Raw genomic sequence first — 25789 nt, 5'->3', positions numbered from 1 at the left:
GCCGCATCAAAAAACTCAAAAATCATTTTCGTTTTTATCTAGCTTTAAGTGAATAATTAATTATCAAAGATAATCACATGAGGTACAGTAGATCCAACTTAATGATTTTGTAAATGAATATCATATGTTGGCATACAAAAAAATGATTTCAATGTAGAATTAAAATAAATGAAAAATATAACCGCGGGCGGCAAAAAAAAATACTCGCGGGCCGCGAGTTTGACATGCCCTTGAAAGAAGACACTGCACGAAAAAAAAAAACTGTTGAGAATTTGTAAAACATCAAGTTTATTTCATTAGAAAATATATCATACAAAAGATTTCCAAGATAAGAGAAATAAATATAGACGCAATTATTGTAATCTAATTCAATGGAAAATGTTTTAAGTTTTTAGCAAATACTAAAGCAGTTTTGAATGGCATGTAATGCCAATCATTTACATACATATATAAATTTATCACATGTAAATTAAATGCAATAAAAAAAGAGATCCTTGATAAAATTACAATCTACATTTATATGAAATTATTTGCTTACAATACAGATGTTACACGAATATATGAAGTTTGTTTTGAAGTAGGGAAATAATAGAGGAAAAATATAAATGTTTTGTCAATTCACATGTCGTTTTTAAATGAATACCCATTTGATCGCAGTAACATTTTGACTGTTCGGTGTTAATTCAATATATGTATGTACGTATAAAAACAAACGTTATGGATGAAGAAAGAAATATATAATTGAGAAGAATATTCTTATTTTATCAATAAATACTAATGCTAACATTATTAATATTTCCGTAACAAAAAACTAAAATTTAGTTGAAATTTTTTATGCTTTTCGTATAATATTATACTTTTTGAGTACATTTTTTGAACACCAGATAGGAAAAGTTTTTGTTTTCAAAAAATAAGTTTTTTTAGTTGATTTTTTTTGTGATAAGTAAAAATTTTCAAGAATACTTTTTGAACACCACATAGGAAAAGTTTTTGTTTTAAAAAGAGAAGTTTATTTAGTAGAAAAAATATTTTAGTAGTAAGTTTAATTTTCAAGTATACTTTTTGAACACCATATAGGATAGTTTTGTTTGGTTTGAGTACTACATATAATGATAATTTGGAAAAAATATACACTTTTGAGCAAAACTTTCTGTCCTTGGATCGCTCCTAAATGTATGGTTTTTTACATGAATATGTGTAAATGTATTTAAGGCAGAATTGATAAAACACATGATCTTTACTACCTATCTTTTAAATTTATGGGAAATTCCGGGAAAGAATCAATATATTCTCGTAGGAACACCAAATTTGCATAAGGCAGTTAATTTCTAAACATAAGGTATAGTGAAGGAAATCAATGTTTATTTCTTGATTATCATAATATGTATAACTAAGCTGAAAAGAAAGTAAATTACACCATGCGGTATAAAAATCTGGATAAGAAAACATTTAACTCATAAATCGATATTTCGTAAAAAAGATATTTTAATACAGTTGATTATATTAAAACCATTGCACACTAAAGCACGCTATCGTTTCTCTAATATAGTAAAAGCTTGTTAATTTGAAATTGACATTGATATTTTTCACACCCAAACCGATGCTAAGTTTGAAAGGAAATCTGTTTTTTTTTGTTTGTCAAAATAACAAAAGCATTTAAAAAATATGGATAGCTTTTTTTCAGAAAAAAAATCACAGCGAGTTATAGCTGAAGGGGTAGTTCCTAATTTCAGGTAAATAACTAAAATCCTGTGATTGATCATTCACTTATTATAGATGCTGCACAGCATGTGTCGCAAACTGTCAATGGAGGCAGTGGGTTGATTTGATAATTCACCTGATAACTATTGATACAAGTTTACATTGAAAAAAATATTTTATTCAAAATTTATTGTTTCATAAATTTTGTACAAATAAATCGTCACAGTATCGGAATTTTGTAAAATTTTATTAATTATCCTTGTTCAGAATTAACAAACTTTAACGTAAATTAAATGTATTTACAACATTTTGAGCGTGTCCAAATACTTGTTCACAAAATCTGGATTATCTTCAATTGCAGGAGTTATTTTCATATTATTTTTTGACATCTCATCAAAGATGAATATTCTTCTTCATCTTTGATGAGATTTCAAAAAATAATACGTAAAATAAATGGTTTAATTATTGTTGCAATGTGTAGTTGCAAGTATACCTGAATAAACTATTTATCAAAATTATCAACAATATAATATAAAATCGTATTTTATTCAGTATGAGATGTGCAATAGCAAATAAGTATGAAACAATGTGCTACAGTTGGTTTGGAATTAAAAGTTAATTACATATTTTTACTGTACGAGAATGCAAAAAAAAAAAAGTATCATATACTTAGTTTTTTAATTAAAATAAATAAGCAATCAACAGAATGTGAGAGTATTGGGAAACATAACTCGGCCATTACGAATACCTCACATTTAATATATCATTTATAAAATCAACACAAAAAGAAACTAAAAGCAATGTGGAATATTTGTAATTTACAAATAGAACTGTACAAGTAATGTACATTAGAAAACAACTTTTTCATGTATCTTATATAAAGGTAAACTATGCCTTATACTTATATAAAGGTTTCAGTATGTACAAATACATTTTAACCCAATATCACATTTTTTGACAAAAATTGTCCCAAGTAGTGGCACTACATAAGATTAATAACAATGACACGACACCTCCTACATATATGTACTATTTGCAAGCCACAAATTTGAGTTTTTAAATATACTTTATATACATTTCATTTACATCTTTAGTTACTAACAAAACTCTACAAATATTACGGCCAAAATAAGTTTAAAATAAGTTTGAATTCCTGTAAAATTATATTCTGTGACTTACGACACTATACAAGGAGTGGTCAATGTATGTATAAATTAACATGAGAAATATTTTGTAGCAAGAAATCAGGTTGCCAAAACAAAATTCCACTGGGATAAACTTCAGCTATATATTGCTTAAGATATATTTGGGCTCCAAGGATTAACGCAACGAAATGTTACAATGTTTGCATTTCACGAATGAATAATCTCTCGTTCCGGTTCTAACCTTATTGTTCGGTATCATGGGGAGGAGGTTCCTTGGGACTCTGGCGCGCCGGACTGGTGACGGGCGTGAAGGGCTTGGAGTCGCTGGAGCTGGTGTCGGGCTCCAGCAGCGAGCCCGTGTGCAGCGGCGAGTGCAGCCCTGCGGAGCGGCGCGCCACGCTGGGCGAGTACACGGGCTGGCTGCACTGCCCGCGGCCCTCTTCCTGCGGGGAGTGCAGCGAGGCGTACACCTTGCGGCTGGGCCCCGCCTCGCCGCTCGCCGCGTGCGACGGCGTGTAGAGGTGCGACGGGGTCCACGAGTGCCCCGGGGACGGCTCCAGGAAGGGCGAGGCGGGGGACGCCAGCGTGGCGTACACGCCGGCGCTGGCGGCTCCGCTCTCCGTGGCGTGCAGCGGAGTCCCGCCGTAGTCGCTCTGCGGGGAACTCAAGCTGGCGTACACCGTCTTGGGCTGCCCGGAGCTCGTGTACGACGGCACGTAGCTATCGCTGCGGGGATTGTAAAAGGGAGATTCTTCGGTCGCAGTGTTTTCCAAGCGCGGAGAGTACGGTGTAGCGGCGCCGTACAACGGAGTACCGCCCCAAAAGTTGCTGCTGGGATTGTAACCGGGACTGAAAGCGTTAGCGTAAACCTTCTTGGGTTGGTTTTCCAAGGTGAGATCTGTCTGATGATGCGAAGAGGGGGCGTACGTATCGGACCACTGGACCTTGCTCGGAGTAAAGTCTCCCTTGATGAACAAGTGAATGGGTCTCCGGAAGCCTTTGCTCAAGTGTTGCGGAACTGCTAGTATGCAGCATTTACTGAAGCCTACTTCGGGTGAAAGCAGGTACTCGCGGAACTTGTTTGGGAAGAATTCTATTCCCATAAAATTCTTGTAAATAGTTTCCTGTAAGGTAAAATAATAAAATTTAATTTATGTTGAAATAAAAACAAATCACTGTATCACATTTACGACAATCATTAAAAATACATCATCCGCAACTTAGTACATATTCGCAGCGATACATGTAAATAATAATGATACTAATATATTTGTGTTTATGCACTTTATCTTTATTATGCACAATATGAAGAGTTGTTATTTTAAATTAACTTCCAGCTTGAATCTACAATATTATAGAAATAACTTAAGTGTCAGGAGTTCACACTGATAGATTTTATCTCTATTGTGCCAAGGATATATGTATGTATCATAGGTATGTAATATGCATTTCATTTATTGTTAAGAAAACTGACAAAGGAAAATGTTGGCCATATCACAAATAAAGCTGCCGACAACGATCGATTCATTTATGGCGCATGAAGTCTTTCCAAAAAATATAACGTACCGTTAACTTCTTCTTCTTTTTGTAACTCGCCCAATTTTGGGCCTCCAATATGAGTTTTCCACCCGGTCTCAGTTGGGAAAACATCCTTTTGAAAGCCAGCTTTAGGCCGGCATCGCCCCAGTTGAGGTGGAACCACTTGGTGACGGAGAGACACAGGATCAGGTCGTACTGCGAAGGCTCCGCCATCAGCAGACTCTCGTCCTTCAGGATGTAGTTTGCCTGAAAATGAAACCATCAATGAGAACTTTATCAACTTTATTAAAGATCTAGTGCAGTAGAGCTACAACTGAGAATATGTAGATGCACATCATAATTTGTAAGAATAAAACAGATTTAAAAATGGAAGAATGCAAAGCTGAGATAAGCATTATCGATATAATTAAGAAAGGTGCGCTGAGATGCTTTGGGCATGTGAATTGAATGAGTGAGGAAAGAAGAGTAAGGAAAGAATGCAAGGCTGAGATAAGCATTATCGATAAAATTAAGAAAGGTGTGTTGAGATGGTTTGGGCATGTGAATCGAATGAGTGAGGAAAGAAGAGTAAGGAAAGAATGCAAGGCTGAGATAAGCATTATCGATAAAATTAAGAAAGGTGTGTTAAGATGGTTTGTTCATGTGAATCGAATGAGTGAGGAAAGAAGAGTAAGGAAAGAATGCAAGGCTGAGATAAGCATTATCGATAAAATTAAGAAAGGTGTGTTAAGATGGTTTGTTCATGTGAATCGAATGAGTGAGGAAAGAAGAGTAAGGAAAGAATGCAAGGCTGAGATAAGCATTATCGATAAAATTAAGAAAGGTGCGTTGAGACGATTTGGGGATGTAAATCGAATGAGTGAATAAAGAATGGGAAAACAAACTTAGATGGAAATAGGAGCAAAATGACACAGAGGAAAACTTGACATGATCAAGTATTTCAAATACTTGGGCATGGTCAGGTCAGATGTATGAGGAGATGCATAAATGTGGAAACAGGCGATAATTGTTTGGAAAGACAGATTGGTGTGGCCTTCTATTTTCTCTGCCTACCCCTGTGATGAAGCAGCGTGATGGTTAATTAGTTACTACAACTCACTTTTTTTACGTGTAAATAAAAACTACAAAGAGTTAGTGGTCTGTAGGTAGAAAAGGAAGAATTATAAAGGGTGATATAAAAATTACATTCTTCTTGTTCTTCTAACCCTTATCCGCACCCCAATGGTGCATAGGGCACTGCATTGTATAGAAGCAATGTTATCTTGATCGTTAAATACACGAAGGAAAGGTTTTCAGACTTCCGCTTCAGGTACCAGTCGAGGGCCATATTAAATAAATATTAGACTGAAAATTCACTAATATTTATTTTGAAAAATCACTAATATTTAAAATTACATTACAATGCCCAAACCCAAGGAATCTCAAACTACGCTTTTGTATGCAAAGAAGCCTAAAATTTTATTCAAATTATGTTCTTTTCATTTGACCAGCTGATCAACAAATTTGAAGTTGAACACTGGATTGAACCCCTCACCCTGGTTAAAAACGCATACCTTTGGCTAGTTAAGTGCTGTATGAAGTGAAAAGAATCCAGACATTTATTATATACATACTGATTTTTGAAAGGGTACGTTTTATTTTTAATAATCACCATAGAATAATTGTATAACAGACATAAATAGGAAGGTAGAAGAAAGACAATTGAGATGATATGGGCACATGGGACGCAGAGAACCCGAGCATGTCGTAAGCCAGGCAATAGAAATGGATCCTCCTCGAAAGATATCTAAAGGAAGACCAAAAAATTCATGGACGCTGCAAAGAGAGAACGTAGTTTGAAGACATGGCCTAGGTGACTTTGTCCATGACAGAAGAACCTACAACCTGAGGACGAGGGGAGCTGACTCCAGCAGTCTACAAAGACGTTAAGTTGGGATAGAATAATTGGAACATACCTTACTTATTAATTTTTTTACAAAAATGTTGATAATAATAGTATATAACCACTCACTAAGATTTTTATGTCTACCGGTTTCGAGACGTACCCGTCTCTTCGTCAGGACAATCACAAAGACACAATCACCGGTAGACATAAAAATCTGGGTGAGTGGTTTTATATTAAATTATTATTATTTTTGTAAAAAAATAAATAAGTAAAAATGACTAACCACAAAGTAAATGCTTTAAATATTAATAATATTGGGAACATACCTGTTTAAAAACAATATTTTGCGGAAAGGTACACTTTTGCCCCTCCAAGGGATAGCCGGCCACGTAGGCCGGTCCGTAAAGTATCGGGCAGGAAATGGGGAAGTGACACTTGGGCACATCCTGGCTGTGCCTGTGATGCGATCTCCTGTTGCGCTTCATCTTCTTGTTGTGGCGGTGCGACAGGTTGTGGGAGTTGGCCTTGGTGCCCGGGTGGCTGGTGGAGGCCTCCATCTCCGCTCGCTGCTCGGCTACACCTTCCATCTTCACTTCCATACTTTTGTCCGGGAACAACTCGTCGACCGGCGGAGTCTCCGGGATCGCGGAACTCTCTTCTTTGGGAGGAGTGTTGCCCGGAGGGGGGACTAAGATATATTCCTTGACATTTTTCCTCGCGCGAGCTGAAATTTATTCAGTATTTTATATAATACGAAGCCATATCTTCCATAATACGAAGCAAAAATAATTCATTGAATATAAATGTTTCATACATAATTTTTTTTTCATTAAATTGAATTACACATCTCTCAAACCCTTATTCGCACCCAATGGTGCATGGGGCACTGCATCATATAAACGCAGTGTTATTTTGATTGTTACTAACATGAAGGCACAGCGATCACTCCTGCGCTTCAGAGACAGAGTGTAAAATCACTAATATTTATTTTCACCTCCCCTGGAAACATAGGACCTCCAGCATGGTAACTACCGTTGTGGTTAGCATGTTTAACTAAACATGCTAACCATTACTGTTTAATATTTATTACGGGATATGAATCTTAGAAAAAACATCAAATATCGAAATCAGATTTTGTTATACAAAAGGTAAAATATTTGAAGACTATCAATAAAAAAATTATTTGTTATTGGGAGAACTTAAAAATTTCGATTTTTTAATGGGAAGTCCAATCGCATAATATGCTTAAAATAGGACATCATTCGAGGATTATCAACTGATTTAGTATTATAAATTATAATTAAGGGAGGCAAAACTCTTATAGTTATATATGAAATAATTCAGCTGACAACTTAATTATTTTGCAATATATCGACGGCCCCTACGTAAAGTACTCCATCTGCAAACTTGTTACTTTACAGGAGAGAGCTTAGATTTTTTCAAAATATTTTTTTTTATTATTAATTAAAGGTTTTATCTGAAATTCTAAACTAGTATTAAATATTCAAATACACAATAAAAATAATGTATTAAATCGTTTAAATGTTTTATGCTTTGTCAAAATTAAGTAGTTAGCATTTTAGGAGTTCAGTTCATTTCGAAAATTCGATGTAGATAGCGCCTTATACGACTGAAAACTAGGCGTAATTTATTTTATACATTTTTTTGTTTGTTTATATTTGTAGATAACGGTCAGTTGATAACATACACCAAATATCTCAAAATTTACAAAAATGTAGTTAGAGCACTTCACGTAGGGCACGTCGATATAATATTGCAATATAATTAAGTTGTCAGCATTAATAATTAAACAAAATATTAGTCATAGAACACTAACTAGTAGAAATTTACTGCGCACTGAAATGTGAGATATGAAGAGTTGATAAGAAATATAAATGCATAAATAAATACATAAATATATAAACTAAAGATGATAGAATCAAGTCTAATAATATGTATGAAAAGATAATATATACAGTAGACGCTCTCTTAACTGGCACCGCTTTAACCGGCCTCTACATATACATTTGTCAAATTGTAGAGGAAAGCATGACCTGACGTTGAAAAAGACTTAAATACCACTATTTCTTAAAATCTACTGTGACACGTGTTTCGATGCTTTCCGCATCATTTTCAAACACCGTATGTGAAGCGAATTCTAAATTTTAGAGTTGGGTCCTTGGGACATAGAAGGTTGAAGAGGTGGTAGTAGCTGTTTCTGAGAATCGAGTTTGGAGGACACTTCCTTGGAAAATGATGAACAAACAAACACAGAACCTGAACCAGGTGACAATGCAACTTTGCTAAAAGACTCACAACTTCCCGAAATGAGTGATTTTTAACTTCATGATGTTCAGGGATGGGTTCTTGAAGGTGATGACCCTCTTGAAAATGAAATGTTGAATGATGACTAGATAGTTCAGACTGTTATCAACGAAGCACTAGAGGTCTTCCTCTAGAGGAAGTCGACTGTGAGAAGTACGAAGAAGGAAGAAAGAAAGCCACAATTAAGGAAAAGAGGCTCTACATGTGGCGGTCGATGTACATTCAGCAGCAGAAGGATTCTACTGCAGTAATGTTCATAAAAAAATGGCGTGACTACGCTTTTAAAATGTCGATTCAACACAAAAGGCAGCAGTAAAGAACAGATTTTTTTAATCCACTGTGGGCCTACATTTAAAAAAATTTGGAGTGATGTGTGACTTTTTCCTGTATATCCTTTTTACAGTTTGTGAAATCACTCACTCCTTTCAACAATGTCATAATATATCAAAAAACTTGATTTTTCAGGAGATCGTTTTTAAAGAAATATAATGAAATGTATTAAAAATAAATATCAAGCCACTTATTGAACTTTTTACTGTCCAACGGATCTTTTTAGGTAAAACCTGAAGGTTTTTTCTCCATTTGAAAAATATTTAGTATTTAAAAAAAAATTTAACAATACCTTTTCTTCAAAATGCAAAAACAACACTTTCTGCCCTGTAGCGGGTAAATATTAAGTTTAAAATATGCCGCTTTTGCTGGGATATAGTACATTTTCGAGGCATTCCGAAAACATGCACAACTGAGAATTGATGATTTTTTGATATATGACGTTGATGAAAGGAGTGAGCGAAATGTCAATTTTAAATGTGTGAGATTCTTTTACAGAAAAAAAGTTCTGTTTTATTAGTGGTTGGGAAAAATTGTGTTTTTTTTCTTCGTTACGAAAGTGTTTTTTAAAATGTGTTTTCCACTACCTTCTTGTTATCCAGCCCTAGGTCAGTCCCATTAAGGCCAGTTAACACATTGTAGTCGGGCTCTTCGAACAATAGACTCTAGCCTAAAGAGGGTGTTTTTCGTGATTGGCGCAAAAATATATCGCTTTCTTAAAATTGACACAATTTCTAAACCAAATAATATTTTCGATTGAAATTTTCAAAGAAATCATATATGACATTTGATCATCAAAAATAAATTATAATCATAATTTTTAATTAAGTATTCCGTATTTCACAATTTTAGAAGCATTGTAAACTATAAAAAATAGTCTTCCCCTCCGAGGTATCATTCCCTATACAATGCTAATATATTCAAATAATAACACACCAAACAGTAAACAAAACAGTGCGAGCGGTATGAAAAATAGTCCAATACGTGAAATGGCTCAAACTAAACTTGAGATTGAGATCGCATAAAAACTCTAGATTTCTGGGGATGCCTTTACAAGCGACACACTAGCCAATCTGGACAAGACATCTCAAATAACGTCAACAGACTATCGCCTAGCACCCAGGTAGCAGATTACCCTTCAACGCGTTTTATTTCACGCTGATAACAAACCCGTATATTGCCGTTTCCCGCCGATAACCGACAGTCGACAAAAACGGCAATTGCCGTGTCCCGCAGTTGACCGACAGTCCGCGAAAAACGGCAAATGCCGTGTCCCGACGACAACGTGTTAAGAGAGCTTCTACTGTATAACAAAGGATAAAATGCAGTTCGATATAATAATAATTAAATATTTACATACCAATAAGATTTTTATCAATGTCTATCCCAGTAACTGACTTGGCACCTAAATCCTTAGCTACTGCTATAGAAATATGGCCCACATTGCAGCCAATATCCAAGACATCTTTACCGTTGAAAAGGTGTCTGTTCAAACCGAAAACCTTCAGCCTGATATCGATCATAGCATCCAGATTTCTGTATCCATAATACCTGTAAAATGAAACAATTTAAGTTGATGTACATATTTTTATTATTATTTACTTACAATATTTATATTTTCCACATCGACCGTAAATAACAGTAAACTAAAGGGTTCAAAGAGCCAACATTTATTATTGCATGATAAATTGGAAAGATAACATGCATTCAGAGTTGGATTTAAGGCAAGTGAGGCCCCAAGTTTATCTTGTTTTGAAGGAGCCATAACAACTGCGCCCGCCACGTTGGAGACAATAGAATACAAATAAACTCATTAAAAAAAATATATATATATTTATGTATCAGGGATTTTTATGGCAAAAAATAAACAATCATCTTTTCCAGTTGCAGCTTACAGGCATACTGTAATGGATAAGGAATGCATATAAGTTATTTAAAAACTCAATTTGTAATTCTTAACAGAGTAAAAAAAAACCTTGATTAAAATGGATTAATTTTTAATTTAAGTTTTACTTGGTAAAATTAAGTATTTATACTACTATTTCCTAAAATCTATTGTGACAAGTGTTACGATGCATTCCGCATCATTTTCAGACACCGTATTGATGGACTAATTTTAGTGAAAAAATTTATATTATATTAAAAATGATAATTGTTTCAAAAACAATGTCTCATCTAAACTGCATGTAAAGTTTTGTATACATGTGAAGTTCTTTTTTAATATTGTGTTTTTTAAAAATAATAATAAATGTAAAAATAATGTAACTTAATACCACAGCTTTATCTGCCTTGGGTATAAAGTGAATAATTAAAGCAGAATTATAAATGAATCAATTATAATTAACAGTGATATGACGATGTACAAAAGTACATTATTAAATGCAATAAAGTTTTATGTACCTATCATAGTTTCCAAACTGATATCTGGCATCCTGTTCTCTGAACTTAGGCAATGGTGCCGGCCCGATGGGGAATTTATCATTGAAGGCGGTGAGTCTGGATAGGGAGTTTCGCTGCTTGCCCTGGTGGCCCCCGCGCTGCCCCCCGCGCGGCGCTCCGCGGCCCGGGACCCCGCGCGGGGCGCCGCGCCCCGGGTGCACGCGCATCCACGCCCCCGGCTGCGGGATCACCGGACTCACAATCTTGTCCAGGAAATCCATCCTCCTCGGCTTCTTGCCGTCCTTGCCTTTGCAGGAGCCCTCCGACTCGCTGATGGTGCGCTTGTGCCCTCGCACGTGGGACAAGTCCAGCTTCAGGTCCTTGGGCATGTTGCTGGTGGAAGGCTCCGGCGTGGAGGCCACGGGCGCTTCGACCGGAACTTCGACCGGCGCGGAGGGTTCCTCCTTGACCGGAGAAGCTAGAGTCGGGCTGCCGGCGGGAACATTCGCATTCTCCAAAGAGCGCCGCTTGGATTTACAACGCTTTCTCGTCCTGCGAGGTTTCTTCGTTTCCAGTTGCTTTTCGTACTCCGCATTATCCAACGGATTCAACAAGTTGAGCGGGTCTCTTATATCGGGAGGGTAAATAACTTCTATCTTAGCTTTGTGACGAGGAGGTGTAGGTAGGGGTGAAGATTTAGGGGTGACAGCATTCATTTGTCTGTTGATGTCTTCATCCTGAAGACTGTTGAGATTTAACGGATCGGAAATATTTCCTCCGAGTAAAAATTTTGTGGGAGGAATGAATGTTTCCTTTCGAGGTCTCTTATAAGGAAGGAAAAATTTGGATCCGACAGGAAAACTGGGTCTCTTCCTCCCATTCCTTCCTTCGCGAAATTTGAAGTTCAGGTGAAACGGACGCCGGCTTAAATTATTTTCCGAAGTGTCCTGAGAAGTAGAACACTTCTGCTTCTGTTTAGAGAAACGATTTTTCCAATTCTGTTTGGATTTTTTGGTTTTTTTACCGTTTCCTTTGGAATCATTCGGCTGACTCGAGTCTACTAGAGACTCGCTATTGTTAAGTACTTCTACCTGAAGCTCACTCGCGTTTAGTACTTCTGGCTGGGTTTCGTCATTGAAAGATTTCTCATCGTCGCATACGGGATTTTCAGAGTCACCAGTCACTTCTTTGACTATTTTGTCAGATTGTTGCTCATCCATCACGAAGAATTATGATAATAATCAAATTAAACTAAATCCAACAAAGGTGAGCTATTAATCGGCATTTTTTTTTAAATTGTTCAAATTACGCGCCGCGCAAGCGTACAATAAACGCACCTCACTATAACAACACAACTCTATCTTGACGTTAATTTGCATCGACACATAAATAACAATCAAACACCCTCAAAGAACTTGTAAAACATGTGTGATTAAACGTTAATTACAATTATTTAAGATGAAAACTAGGAATTATCAACTTTTATGAATATAATCGCAAAATATACGTCGCACGAAAAACACACGGCCCGCAGCAGCGAAATTCATAGACGAATTAAAATTGTAATTTTTTCCCTAGAAACATAGAAATAAAGCATAAACAAAATCTATAATCAACGAATCATTTCTTCTTCATCTTGACGTTTTATGGCTTAATACATACTAGTAAGTAAGTAAATATTTTTGAGCAAGAAAAATTATTCGATACTCTTTGTTTGACCAGATTCTGGTCAAATAAAATAAACTTGAAAAAACTATATGGGTGTTGTTTTATTACATAATACAGTTAATGCATAAGTCGATTTTTGGTAAATTTCTAAGCATTTAGCGTTTTTACAGTAAATTGCTACTAAATATAGGATACGATATTTATTCTCAATTAATTGAAACAAACAAACACGTCCACATAGGTATAGCCTGTAGGCAATGGTAAGATTCAGCCAGTTCGTACCGGTTCGCAAGAACCGGTACTTAATTTTCTTTAGAGTTCACCGAACCGGTCCTTAACTTTTTTTTTGTCGCACAATTTTCCGATTGAGATTATATATCGGAGCACGCTCGGTTTACTTGGTCCGCATTTTAATTATATTATTATAATTAGGGTATTCTCAGTTATTTGTGAATATTCTATTTATGCGCAGAATAAAAAACAAATAAATGAATAATGTAAAAACTATTTTTTACAAGGGGGGGTAGGGGTAGTACCTTAAGGGCGAACCGGTTCATGAAAGTTTTGAGCCCCATCACTGCATATATTATCATATTGCATTACAAATTGAAATATTTTATTACATTTGTATTTACATTGACATGGAAGGTTGCATTATTTATTTTTAAGATCTAAATAAAAGATAAAAATATCATTATAAAGCCCATGTTGTTATTTGTTTTTGTTTCTTTGTTTATTAAATACACAAATTTACTTTACTTCGGTGGAGAGTTATACTCCGGTGGATTGGAGAAGGGCAGTTATAATGCCTCTCTACAAGGGTAAAGGTTCTAGGGTGGAATGTGGGAACTATAGAACAATCAGTCTATTGAGTGCTGTTGGCAAGATGTATGGTCGAATCCTTATTGAAAGAGTGAGAACCATAACAAAGGACAAAGTGTGGGATGTCCAGAGTGGATTTATGAATGGGAGAGGATGTACGGATCAAATTTTTGCCTTGCGCAACATTACTGAAAAGTTTTTGTCCAAAAACCAAAAGCTTTTCTGTGCTTTTGTGGATTTGCAGAAAGCGTATGACCGAGTTGATAGAACGAAGCTATGGAAGGTGTTATCTGAGTATGGGGTAAGCAGTAAACTTATCCAAGGCATAGCATCCTTGTACGAGGATAGCACTGCATGCATAAGGGTAAGTGGTTCATTTTCATCCTGGCTTAGCATCTCTAAAGGTGTTAAGCAGGGATGTGTAATGTCACCGTGGCTGTTTAACCTATACATGGATAATTGCATGAAAGAACTGAAAGATTTAAATGTTGGAGCCAGAATGAATAATTTAACTGTCTGTTGCCTTTTGTATGCTGACGATGCTGTTCTTCTTGCCGATAGCAGAGAAGACCTGCAGGCGTTGGTGACAAAGGTGTATAATGTGTGCAAGGAAAGTGACTTATTGATGAATGTTAGCAAATCTAAGATTATGGTTTTTGAAAGAGAAGAATGCAGATCTGAATGTGAAATATTGGTAAACGGAGAGATTCTGGAACAGGTAGATGATTTCGTTTATTTGGGTAGTATGTTTTCTAGGGATGGAAAGATTGATAAAGATATAGAAAGGAGAGTGAATGCTGGGAACAAAGTGAACGGTGCACTGAAATCAGTTATAGCAAATAAAAACCTATCAGCGGAAGCTAAACTGGCAGTGCACAACGGAGTCCTGGTTCCAACTCTAATGTATGGAAGTGAAACATGGAGTTGGCAAAAGAAGGATGAAAGTAGACTGAATGCAGTCGAAATGCGATCTCTCAGAAGAATGTGTAACAAAACGATGTATGATAGATGTGCGAATAGTGAAATAAGGAAAGAATGCAAAGCTGAGATAAGCATTATCGATAAAATTAAGAAAGGTGTGTTGAGATGGTTTGGACATGTAGAACGAATGAGTGAGGAAAGAACGGTAAAACAAATTTATGAGGCGAATGTTAGCGGGAAAAGAAGCAGAGGAAGACCGAGAAAAACATGGCACGATCAGGTATGCCAAATACTTGAAAGTGGTCAGGTTAGGAGTCGTAACAATTGGCGGGTATGTATGAGGAGATGCATGAACGTGGAAGAGGCGAAGAATGTTTGCAAGGACAGAGTGGTGTGGCGCTCTATTCTCTCTGGCTACCCCTGCGGGGAAGCGGCGTGATGGTTAGTTAGTTAGTTAGTTTACTTTACTTCGTCAATAACTAAGACACATAAGGTAGGTACCAAATTACATATTGAAACTAAGTAGGTACTGCGTGAGTAATGTTTTTTTTTCTGCAAGTTGGTAGTTAATTTGAAATTTTGTTATTATTTTTAACGTTATTATTTTATACGACATTTCGACCGATTTGAGTAGTGTCTAGCGTTTTTTATTTTGAAAATAATTTTTAATTCGATTACGTTATTTCATTGAAGTGAAGTGTTATTAAAAGCATTCTTTTAAATAGGTTAATTATTGAAGTAATATACATATTTTAGACCCTTGGAGTTTTATTGTAATGGATTTTATTTTTTAACGTCGTATCCACAAGGTAAGCCCTCAGGTTTATGTGAAATATATTTTTATTTATTGCATTTAATTTTTAAATCGTATAACTGTATTTATTTTGTACTTAACCTAGTGATTTATTCAAAGTAAATACCTGTTCTGTTCATCACATTAGTTATTTCTTATTAGCCAAGCTAAACTTCAAATAAAAAAACGTTATAGTAGCATCAAAATAATCTTGCGCTCTTTTTATTACAGATAAAAATGAGTAAAATACCAAGATCCTTTGTAACACCAGTGTCGAAGTTGCCGATGTCAAATGCTACGCCTATTTCAGTGGAGATACCAAAATTTGTATGTCCTAGTTCTAAAAAACCTCCCATCGAATTGAAGAAAGCACCTTTACACGAAATAAACAATGTCGGGTCTGTTTTGGAAACAAAAGATAAAGCGTATAAAACTCCTTTTAAGAGAAATGCCACTCCTGCGAGTCAACATCCTCCTAAGAAACAAATTAAACTTGCCCCTAAGGTTTCCAACTCATCCGCTAAGATAGCGCCATATGACTATAAAGCTCGCTTCAATGACTTAGCAGAAAAACACAGGGTAATGAAATCTGAATACACCGAGTTAAAGGAGAAATATGAAGATCGCTCCGAAGAGTTAGAATCAATAAAATCTTCATTTGATAGCGTTACTTGCCAAAGTTCCATTCTCTCCGCGCAATACGATACTCTCTCGCTAAAGCATCGAGACCTTCTAACTGAATTTGATACCATCAATAAAAAATATGAATCAATCAAAACCGAGTCAGCGGAGTTATCTAATAAACTTGAAAAGTCTGACAGCGAGATCATCAAGCTCAAAGAAGAATTGACAAAAAATGTTGTAGAACTCGGTGATGCTAACACCAAACTATCGCTGAAACAGAAAGATTACGATCTACTGAAGGTTTCTTTTGAAAACGAAGTACAAAAATGTGCGCAGTTAAGTTCCACCTGCGAAGAGAACCAAATTAAACTCCTATCTTACACAAGCGAACTAACATTCCTGAAGACTCGTCAAATAATTATCGACCAAAAAAATGAAGATAATTCAAAAACTATATCTGAACTTACGGACCAGAATGGCGAGTTGAAGAAGCAGGTTGCTCAGCTTACCGAAAACTTATCCCGTGTTCAAAACAAATTGGAAGAAAAGTCAATGGAGTGCGATAAATTCAAAAATGCCTATAATCTAGAATCGGATAAGTGCAAACATTTACAAGGTGTAATCAGTGACAGCAATGACAAAATTATTTGTTTTACTAATGACTTGAGTAGTGTGAATCGGAGCAAAGAACTTCTCGAATTGAAGAATAATAAGGATTGCAAAGAAATTGATGATTTAACACAACGTAATGCGGAGTTACAAAAGATTATCGAGTCTATGTATGAAAATCAAAAGAAGCTCCGAAACGAAATACAAGACCTCAAAGGACATATCAGAGTATTCTGCAGAATCCGTCCCTGTTTGTCGGAAGAAACATCCAAGCAGCTTCTCAACGTGGATGTCTTGGATTCTTGCACGATGGAAATAGACAAGTCCGTCTACAATGGAGTTTCCGGAGCGCTGAAGAAACAGAAGCATAATTTTTCCTTCGATGGTATATTTCCTCCCAATGCCCCGCAGAGCGATGTCTTCGCCGAGGTTTCCAGTTTGATCCAGTCTGCGTTGGACGGATATAATGTTTGCATATTTGCGTACGGTCAAACCGGATCTGGTAAAACTTACACCATGGAAGGGTTCAGCGGGACGGAGAATGTAGGGATCATTCCGAGAGCCATTGAAATGATCTTCACGAGCTTGCCCGACTTGAAAAAACTCGGCTGGGAATTCACAATTCAAGCGTCATTTTTGGAAATATATAATGAAAATATCTACGACTTATTGAATCCCAATAAAGAACAGGAAGAGCATTGCATAAAAATGTTGGACAGCAAAGGGTCTGACGTTTATGTAACTAATTTAAAAGAAGAGACAGTTAATAATTTTTCCGAACTCATGAAACTTTTAACGACGTCCCAGAAGAACAGGCAAACTGCCGCTACTATGTGCAATGACAGAAGCTCGAGGTCCCATTCTGTTTCCAAGATAAAAATTTCGGCTCACCACGAACAGAGAAAAGAAAGGTACACGAGTAATCTGAATCTGGTGGACTTGGCAGGTTCGGAAAGTGCCAAGACTTCTCAACGGATGGATGAGACAAAGTCCATTAATAAATCTCTGTCGGAGCTTTCTAAAGTGATTTTGGCTTTACAATCGAAACAGAGCCACATTCCCTATAGAAACTCCAAATTGACTTATCTCTTGATGCCGAGCTTGGGAGGTAATTCTAAAACCCTTATGTTGGTCAATGTTGCTCAGTTGGACGAGTGCTACCAGGAAACTGTAAATTCCTTGAGATTTGCTGCTAAGGTTAACAGTTGCAGAAATGGTGTCACTAAGAAGAATATTTCTACTATTTAATTCATGCATTTTAAATTGGACAGTTATAGTTTTAATTTATGTAATGAATGCAAATTTATTTGTTGTTGTTTGTAAATTAATTCCGAAACCATTTATTGACACGAATCAATTTGAGTTTTCAAAACTACTCATTTGCAAATAAGCAACAATTTTCAAGATTACTGTTTTTATGATTCTATTCATTGAAAATCATTACGAAGAAGAAACGCTGGTATCTTTGAAATACCAAATTTTAAATTGAAATTATATACCCTCATTCTGCAGATGTGACAGTCGCAACAATGACAGTGACAATGTTATGATATTGTTGGGACTGATAATAAATCATCTGACTGATCAATCAGAGCTTATCGAATGAACTGTGATTTTTCTGGTAAATTACTCATTCTGTACTTCATGTGCTTAAAATCCATGCAACCTTTTTCGCTATATTCAAGAAAATAAATTTAATTTAGCACTTTCTCTTTCCTTTCAGTCATTCAAGAAATTAGTTATTTATTAAACTTGATTAGTTTTCTCACTAATATTAGGAAAAAAAAAACATGTTAGGATGGTCACAATATTTTCTGATTGCTTACCAATAGTAGAGTATCAGTAACAAAGTATGGGCGTTTGTGCACTACGCGGAATTTTACCGGACGGCACTTAGCTGTTAGCATGTTAAAACGATGATTGGCTTGGATTAGCTTGTGCTTTTGTCCATCTTTCTTCGGATCGGTGCTCTTGATCGGTGCGTGAACACGTTGCGCGTAAATTCGATCGCGCTAAACTGTTGTCGCTTTTATTTTTCAAAACCGGACTGCCGGACGGTAAAACATGTAGTGCACAAGCGGTTTATGTCTCGCCCATCAAATGTTTCCATAAAAATATTGGAATACTTTTTGGTTTCTTCAATGGCCTACTCTATAACTTTAACAACCTGTATCATTTAAAAAGGCATGCTTACAATGTTAACTAGTATTTACGAATTGTTACTCATAATTATGATGTGATTCACCCTGTCATAATTGTTACACTGATATTTACATAACAATTTATTAATACAGGTTACCATACTGAAGATGTTCTGTAGGCAGTTAAAGATTCCATGTGAACACTTAAAAAAATTATCCACAAGTATTTTATTGATATATTGTATTTCGTGTCAATATAATAATTTTATATTTTGTAGATAGTTGAATGGTTGGTAAAAGGGATTATTTGATTTTAACAATAAAAATTTAAACAACAACAAAAAATAGATACTTAAATATATTTATATACTATATTAATTTGTATGGAAAAATATAGCTACAATATTTGGTAGATATTATAATTATTAACAATATTTTTCATATTAAAAATATTTTATACTATAGTTTTGTAATACAGATTATGTTAATATAAAATATTAATAATATGATGTATGCATCAGAGAATAAAAGTTTATGTAAATATAACATTATGATACACTTGGTTCTTTTGAGCAGATTAATAATATTATAAGACTTAGTTTAATAATATAATAGAGGTATTTGCTATGATAATTTTTTTTTATGGTAATATGTAATATTATTTATATTTATCGCCATCTAAATGATACATATAGGATCAATAAAGGACATTCTTCCCACCAATTTTGTTGAAACAGTTTTACGTGAATGTATGTAATTTCTTTCTCCTCACATTTTATTATTAGATACGTAATGCATCACAAACTATGATTATAAACTTTAGTTGATAGCAATAAAAGTAACAACTATGTTCAAAATTCTTGTAATTAATTAAATTAACATACATTTTTATAATATAGAAAATAATTTAAATGTAAGCTGTACATGTACATAGTGTATTATTTTTAATAAAAATAATTAGAATATTTTTTTTTAAATTATTTACCTATGCTTTTTGTAAAAATATCACTAGGCTTCTTCAATGGTGCTACACCCCATATTAAGCCTTGGTCTTCCGCAACATTCGCCTCCAACCCCGCCTGTCCTGGACATCCAGCCTGCCACCTGTAGAAGGTGCATTGCATCCTTTCTCACTTCGTCCTGCCCCTTTCACCTGGTTGTCTAGTCATAATCCTTTTAAGGATGCGTGTGTTTGGCATTTTCTTTAAATGTCAAGCCCATCTCAACCTGAGGAGTCTCATGGGCTGAGATGCTAAAATATCATTAGACAGATCAATAAATACTCAACAACATTATCCACACTAACAATGAAATTTTTTAATTGGGCATAGGAATGTTTATCAAAAATTATCAAATATGGCACCTTTTAAGGGCCAAGAACTGATGGATTAAAGGCAGACGGTGATCTGAGTTGGCGAGGAACGAGTGAATAAGACCATGGATGTAGTAGTAATCCATGGTCACAACTATCACCAAGAAAAGCCTAATCAGTTGGCTAGGCGATGTACTCCATCTGGGAGCTTTAACTGAGCATGTTTTTTTTGGTAGCGAGGTAACAGGTAGCAGATATTTTTGTCTAGAATTTTCATTCAACTATAGTAACTCAAACATAAAGAAACCCACTCACAAGTAGGAATAGGCTACAAAACATAAGAAGTTGGGGCCGAGGTAGGAAGGTTATAAGTTGTTGCATAAGCCGTAGCTAGATTTCAGAATAACTTGGATGTCAGGTAACTCTAAAAGGGATCAGGTTTTCATTTTTTAGGTTGTCCACTGCCGATCATTCATCAGCAGTTCTCGTCTGAGCCATGGGATTTGGGAGGATACAAAAGAACCGGCAGCTGACAGAAACCCTGGAGGCATTTTGTGGATCATGTCTTACCACAAAATGAATGCCAAAACAATAAATAAGTCAAGTGTATAGTTTAAGTAGGACCTAACCTTCTGTAGGTTCACTTTGGAGTAACTTTCAAGTAAGGAGGGAATAATATGCTCATATTTCATTCATTCCTGTTCCTTTTTAGTAAGTGACGGGGCACTAGCTTCCATAAGATCCAAAGCTGATAATGTCTTGGCTTAAATCGAATGGCTCATAGAGTACTGGGTCAAAGTGACCCCCTGCTCTTTCATCGGGTTAAACAAGCTTACTAGGATGGAGTAATGAATGGGTAGGATAAACTTTTGAATAGGTTATAAATTCGGAGAGTACTGCGGGATGTTTAAGGGAAGGAGTATCTCTCTCGGTCTTTTGTATCGACGGAATGAGTGAAGCTCGTAAGTTTACTGCGGCTAGACTGCCATAAAAACGCTCCGATATCGTAGTGATGAACCTATTCACGTAGGGAAGTTGGTATATTCTCACCGAAGAGGTGTCTTTCAACTTGTTCTGGAAAGGCAGACATCTGTACTTTCTCTTTCTTTTTTGTTTCATTTGACCAGACTGAGCCATAGCAATGTGTAGTACAAAATAAACAACATCAACAAAACAAAAAAGATTTACTGAATCTGAAAGTTTACAAAAATAACCCTACACATGTGTATCATTATATTCCTACATATGATAACATACTCATACACGTGGATACATAAAAAACGATAATACCAATAATAATCTAGTAAGTGAGACAATTTGTTTTATTCTAGTTAGAGCAATAAATATTTTATCTACTGTGTCTAAATTTAAAAGTTCAAAGTTAGGAAGCCTAATATATTGTTATGCTAGGCAGGACAGTTAGAAGGAAGTAGAAAAGTACTTGCACTGCGCGCAGTGCAGCTCGAACACAAACGGGAACGATAACTCGGCAGTGACCAGCAGTAACAGTTCTTCCTACAAGAACTCAATGAAGAACTGGATATACTGGCGTTAATGCAGAAAGCAGAGGTACCAAACCTAATAAAATACTGAATATTTTATATAACTATGAAAATCTAAATAGATAAATAATCTAGTTAGATTATTGTTACGTTTATAATATTATTTATCAGCAACATAAGAAGCGATACCTAGAATACCTTTTGTTCTAATTTTTATGTGAGATTAAAAAAGGGATATAACGGATTAAATTTGATTTTTGAATGATATACGGTTACAACAGTCTCAGGGTTTTTTTAGTCTGTTTTGTTTATATTTTAAAAACCAAAAAAAATCTGCCAATGCTAACAGGGAGGATGCGACCATTTTTTTATGTTGCGTTGCCCTCGCAGGCGCGACTTCCTGTACCCTAGACATAGGCCCGCCTGGTTAAATACTAGTAATTTTAACATAAAGGATTTAAAAAAAGGATTAGTGAAATCCGATTATTCCCAAAATTATGATATTCACGGTAATAGATGAATTATAAAATGATGGATGATTAGGATAAAACACGTGGTTCCAAAGATTATACTCGTGGTACTATTTTTTTTAAATTAGTTGCACGCGCATTGCCTTTGTTTTTTATACGGTTGATCCTATGCGATGGTATTTGTCTTTCTAATCGAAAGCGCGTTTGTGTAAGAGCTACAAGTATTAGTTTATAACTCGTCTGTTTATATGTGATTCGCGCCGTGACAACTACCGATTCCATTCTCTTTGATGGTATGTAACAATGTTACAATATAAGTAATACGGATATCATGAGAGCCGTTGAAGTAGGATTTTACGAAATGGAGAGCGTATAAATTATAAAAAAATATTATTTTATGATATTCATAGATATTATGATATTCATGAACATAATGCTAGGTATCTACTTAAACGTTCAATATGTCGCGAACATTCACGAAATGCTAACAAAATAGCAATTTTCAAAACGCTAAAACTTTGTAGGTCGGAGCAGATCGAATTAAATCGCTTTAGACGGAGCGCGAACCGTTCCATATTCAAAGGTGTCCACTAGTTGTAGTACTGGAACGCTACTTGTTCGCGATCGGAGTGAATACGCGTTATTGAAATAAAACCTTTGCTCGACAATCAACGTTAGTTGATCGCTGAATTCTGATTATTGAGATTGGAAGTGGGAGGGAGGCTACTCCGCTCCGGGCCGGTATCGCCGATTGCCGCTATTCGCGCCTCACTCTTCAACCGGTGGACTGGCGTTGCGGTCGGTCAGTGAACAGAACACTTCGAGTACCTACCTCTCCGTTTGCACTCGCACGCATAAACATAAAATAAATCAAAGCCCTGCGTTCGCGGCACAAGTAAGGATTATTGTGGTGTGTGTTGGTGAGATATTTTTTACTGTGTAAAGAAGTGATTCGTGTAAATACATTATGATGGCGCCTGAAACGGTTGTGACGATTGACAATAATCAAGCTGGAAATAAGGCGACGGAGCCGGAGCAACCCCTCAGCTGGTTGCGATTAAATATCGACTATTTTAAAACCGTTCCCGGTATTTTGAAGTTGGTCGAACTGGTAAGTTTGAAATGAGCGCCACTATTATTTTTCTTGCATGTCAAAGAGAAAGTTTTTCTTGTATTTTTTATGCGTAGGCACTAGCGAGTAGGTAATATTTGAAAGAACCAAGGACACCTGTAGTATTATCGATACCACATACGAGGTATAAGAAACATACAATCTCCTACTCAGGTGGATTTTTGAGGTTGCTCCGTTGTTTCGCAGCTCGACCGGTTATTACTTTATTGCTATAGATTCAAGTGCGGGTCGTCTATAAAGGTGAAGATGCCAGCGAAAGAATTTCAAACTATATAATTATTATTATAAAATATCTTAGCAGGTAATCATTTCGCTTGTATGAATAATAACCGTAAAATAGTAGGTAATAAAAACAGATGTAATGAATATTTACTTACGACTACATTTTTTTTTAATGACGTTCCATCATGAATATTCGATATTTGTGTTTTTACAGTTTATCGCCACGATGAAATTGTGCATATTCTTTTTACATAATGAAATACGAAATAAGCATCAAGTATGTCATATTTCGGCAAGTACTTGATAATTTAGCATTTTAAACTGCTACTGGTGTTATAAGTTTAGGCGGTTTTGAGTTTTGACAAGGTGGGCGAGTTTTTAAGAAAATAAAAATGTAAATGAGAGTTGTACTCTCATGGGCGTTTCAAGGGGGCGTGGTTGAAGGTGGCTGTTCTTATTTCTGAAGAACTTTATGCTGCAAATAACACTTTTTATGTTATTTGATCTAAAAAATAGATTTTTATGTAGTAAAATAAAATAACTAATATGTAGTTATTTCCACATGTGTTTTATTTGACCAGTGACCAGGTTTCGTCGTTAATGACATCATTTGACTGGTGGGAGGTTTTGAACTACCTAACGTCCAAGTGACTGAAATCTAGCTACAGCTTATGCAACACCGCTTATCATGACCCTACTCGGGCTTCAACTTTTTAAGTTTCATATCCTATGCCTATCGTGTGCGGATTTACTGTTTATGTTTAAAGTTACTATAATTTCATGTAATTCATGAGTGAAAATTCTAGGCAAAAATTCGCGGCTGGCTAGACAAAATTATGTTTTATACACAACAAGGCAGGGGTTGAAAACCACAGTATTTACTAAGTAAAATTTTAATCGAAAATGTATTAATATCTACAAAGTGAATGCAGGATCAATTGATGAAGCAGTTATCTGATTGATAACATATATTAAAATGGAATCCCCTTTTTAACGATCTGATGTCTGGCCTGGGCGTCGATTCCATCGGAAAGATAACTTTGGCTTATTTCTTATGACTTGGTATTTTAAAACAGGTTGTCTACTCGTATCTGTATTCAGGAAGTTAGTGACACGAAAAATATAACTAATATTATTTGTTTATAATATATTTTCATTATTAATTACGTATACAATGTATATATAAATATATATATATATATATATATATATATATATATATATATATATATATATATATATATATATATATATATATAAATATATATATATATATATATATATATATATATATATATATATATATATATATATATATATATATATATATATATATATATATATATATATATATATATATATATATATAAGTTAAGTTTTTTTTAAATTTGGTGGCATTTGAACCAAACTATTTTTAAGACCTCATATAAGGGCTTAATGTCTGTAGAAGAACCTTTTTTTAGATGGGAGTTGCATTTATTATTTACCTTGCTCATTATGTACAAGGGTTATAAGATCAATTGGTGGATCTTCGTTTCTTATAGTTAAGGATATGTTTTATTTTAATCTGTGTTGGGAACGAAAAAGACAAACTGGTTTGGGCCAATGAGGAACTTCTCATTGCTGAGAAAAAAAACACGTAAAACTCCTCAGGAGAAGCCGGACTGTTGACTGTCGTCAACGGGCCTTCCATTCTACTAGAAGAGGGTTCGGCATTTTGTGTCCTAGCTTGGTTTATGGTACCAATGTCCTTCACTCTTTTTATCATGTACGATACCATGTAGGAGAGGGTTAAGTATATATTATATTTTACTTTTACATGTTTTATTCAGTATATTTTACTGAAATACAGGCGCAGCCGTCTTCCCGGCGAGGAACGCAAATAACAATGGCTCCATCCAAATATAATCGCGGGTGTCATAATATAATACTTAAATCTAGCGGTTTGGTGGACCGACTCAAAATCAAATTAACGATACGCACAGCTTTTTACAATAATCGTTTCCTCCTTAGGGGTCAAGTTGAAGAAAAAACATGATGTTAGGTACGTCAAGTGTGTAATGTATGCAAGGAAAGTGATTTCCTGATGAATGTTGACAGATCTTAAGGCCCAGTAATCATTAGACCGCAACAAAATTACCGTCAAATCCGGGTTATATTTAAATTCTGTGGTATCAATATTTTCGTCCGCCTCCGTGGTGTAATGGTCAGCACGCTCGGCTACCGTTCTAGAGGTCCCGGGTTCGATTCCCAGGGGGGGGGGGGTTAA

At 35.5% G+C, this 25789-nt stretch overlaps 3 protein-coding genes across 3 annotated transcripts in view; 2 read left to right on the top strand and 1 right to left on the bottom strand.

Moving 5' to 3' along the window:
* Positions 1 to 264: 264 nt before the first annotated feature.
* LOC148308266 (7SK snRNA methylphosphate capping enzyme-like) lies at positions 265 to 12840 on the bottom strand. The gene is made up of 5 exons (XM_088262047.1): positions 11326 to 12840; positions 10286 to 10476; positions 6597 to 6994; positions 4413 to 4631; positions 265 to 3970 (listed from the first exon to the last, which is right to left on the bottom strand). Exons 1-5 carry the CDS (start codon positions 12522 to 12524, stop codon positions 3089 to 3091), a joined length of 2889 nt encoding a protein of 962 aa, XP_088118173.1. The 5' UTR covers positions 12525 to 12840; the 3' UTR covers positions 265 to 3088.
* A 2650-nt stretch (positions 12841 to 15490) lies between these two features.
* On the top strand, positions 15491 to 18446 carry LOC148308265 (uncharacterized). The gene is made up of 2 exons (XM_088262021.1): positions 15491 to 15524; positions 15740 to 18446. Exon 2 carries the CDS (start codon positions 15746 to 15748, stop codon positions 17987 to 17989), a length of 2244 nt encoding a protein of 747 aa, XP_088118147.1. The 5' UTR covers positions 15491 to 15524; positions 15740 to 15745; the 3' UTR covers positions 17990 to 18446.
* Positions 18447 to 22936: 4490 nt separating this feature from the next.
* LOC148308264 (plasmolipin-like) overlaps positions 22937 to 25789 on the top strand; it is a 55595-nt gene continuing 52742 nt past the window's right edge. The window contains exon 1 of the mRNA XM_088262048.1: positions 22937 to 23277. Within this exon, the coding sequence (XP_088118174.1) occupies positions 23134 to 23277 (144 nt within the window). The 5' untranslated portion in view covers positions 22937 to 23133. The remainder of the gene's footprint in view (positions 23278 to 25789) is intronic.

The sequence above is a fragment of the Brachycentrus maculatus genome, unplaced genomic scaffold, assembly GCF_059751285.1.
Source record: "Brachycentrus maculatus isolate JH-2025_06_01 unplaced genomic scaffold, ASM5975128v1 h1tg000172l, whole genome shotgun sequence".
Taxonomy (NCBI): Eukaryota; Metazoa; Arthropoda; class Insecta; order Trichoptera; family Brachycentridae; genus Brachycentrus; species Brachycentrus maculatus.
This window is presented reverse-complemented; position numbering and strand designations above follow the sequence as displayed.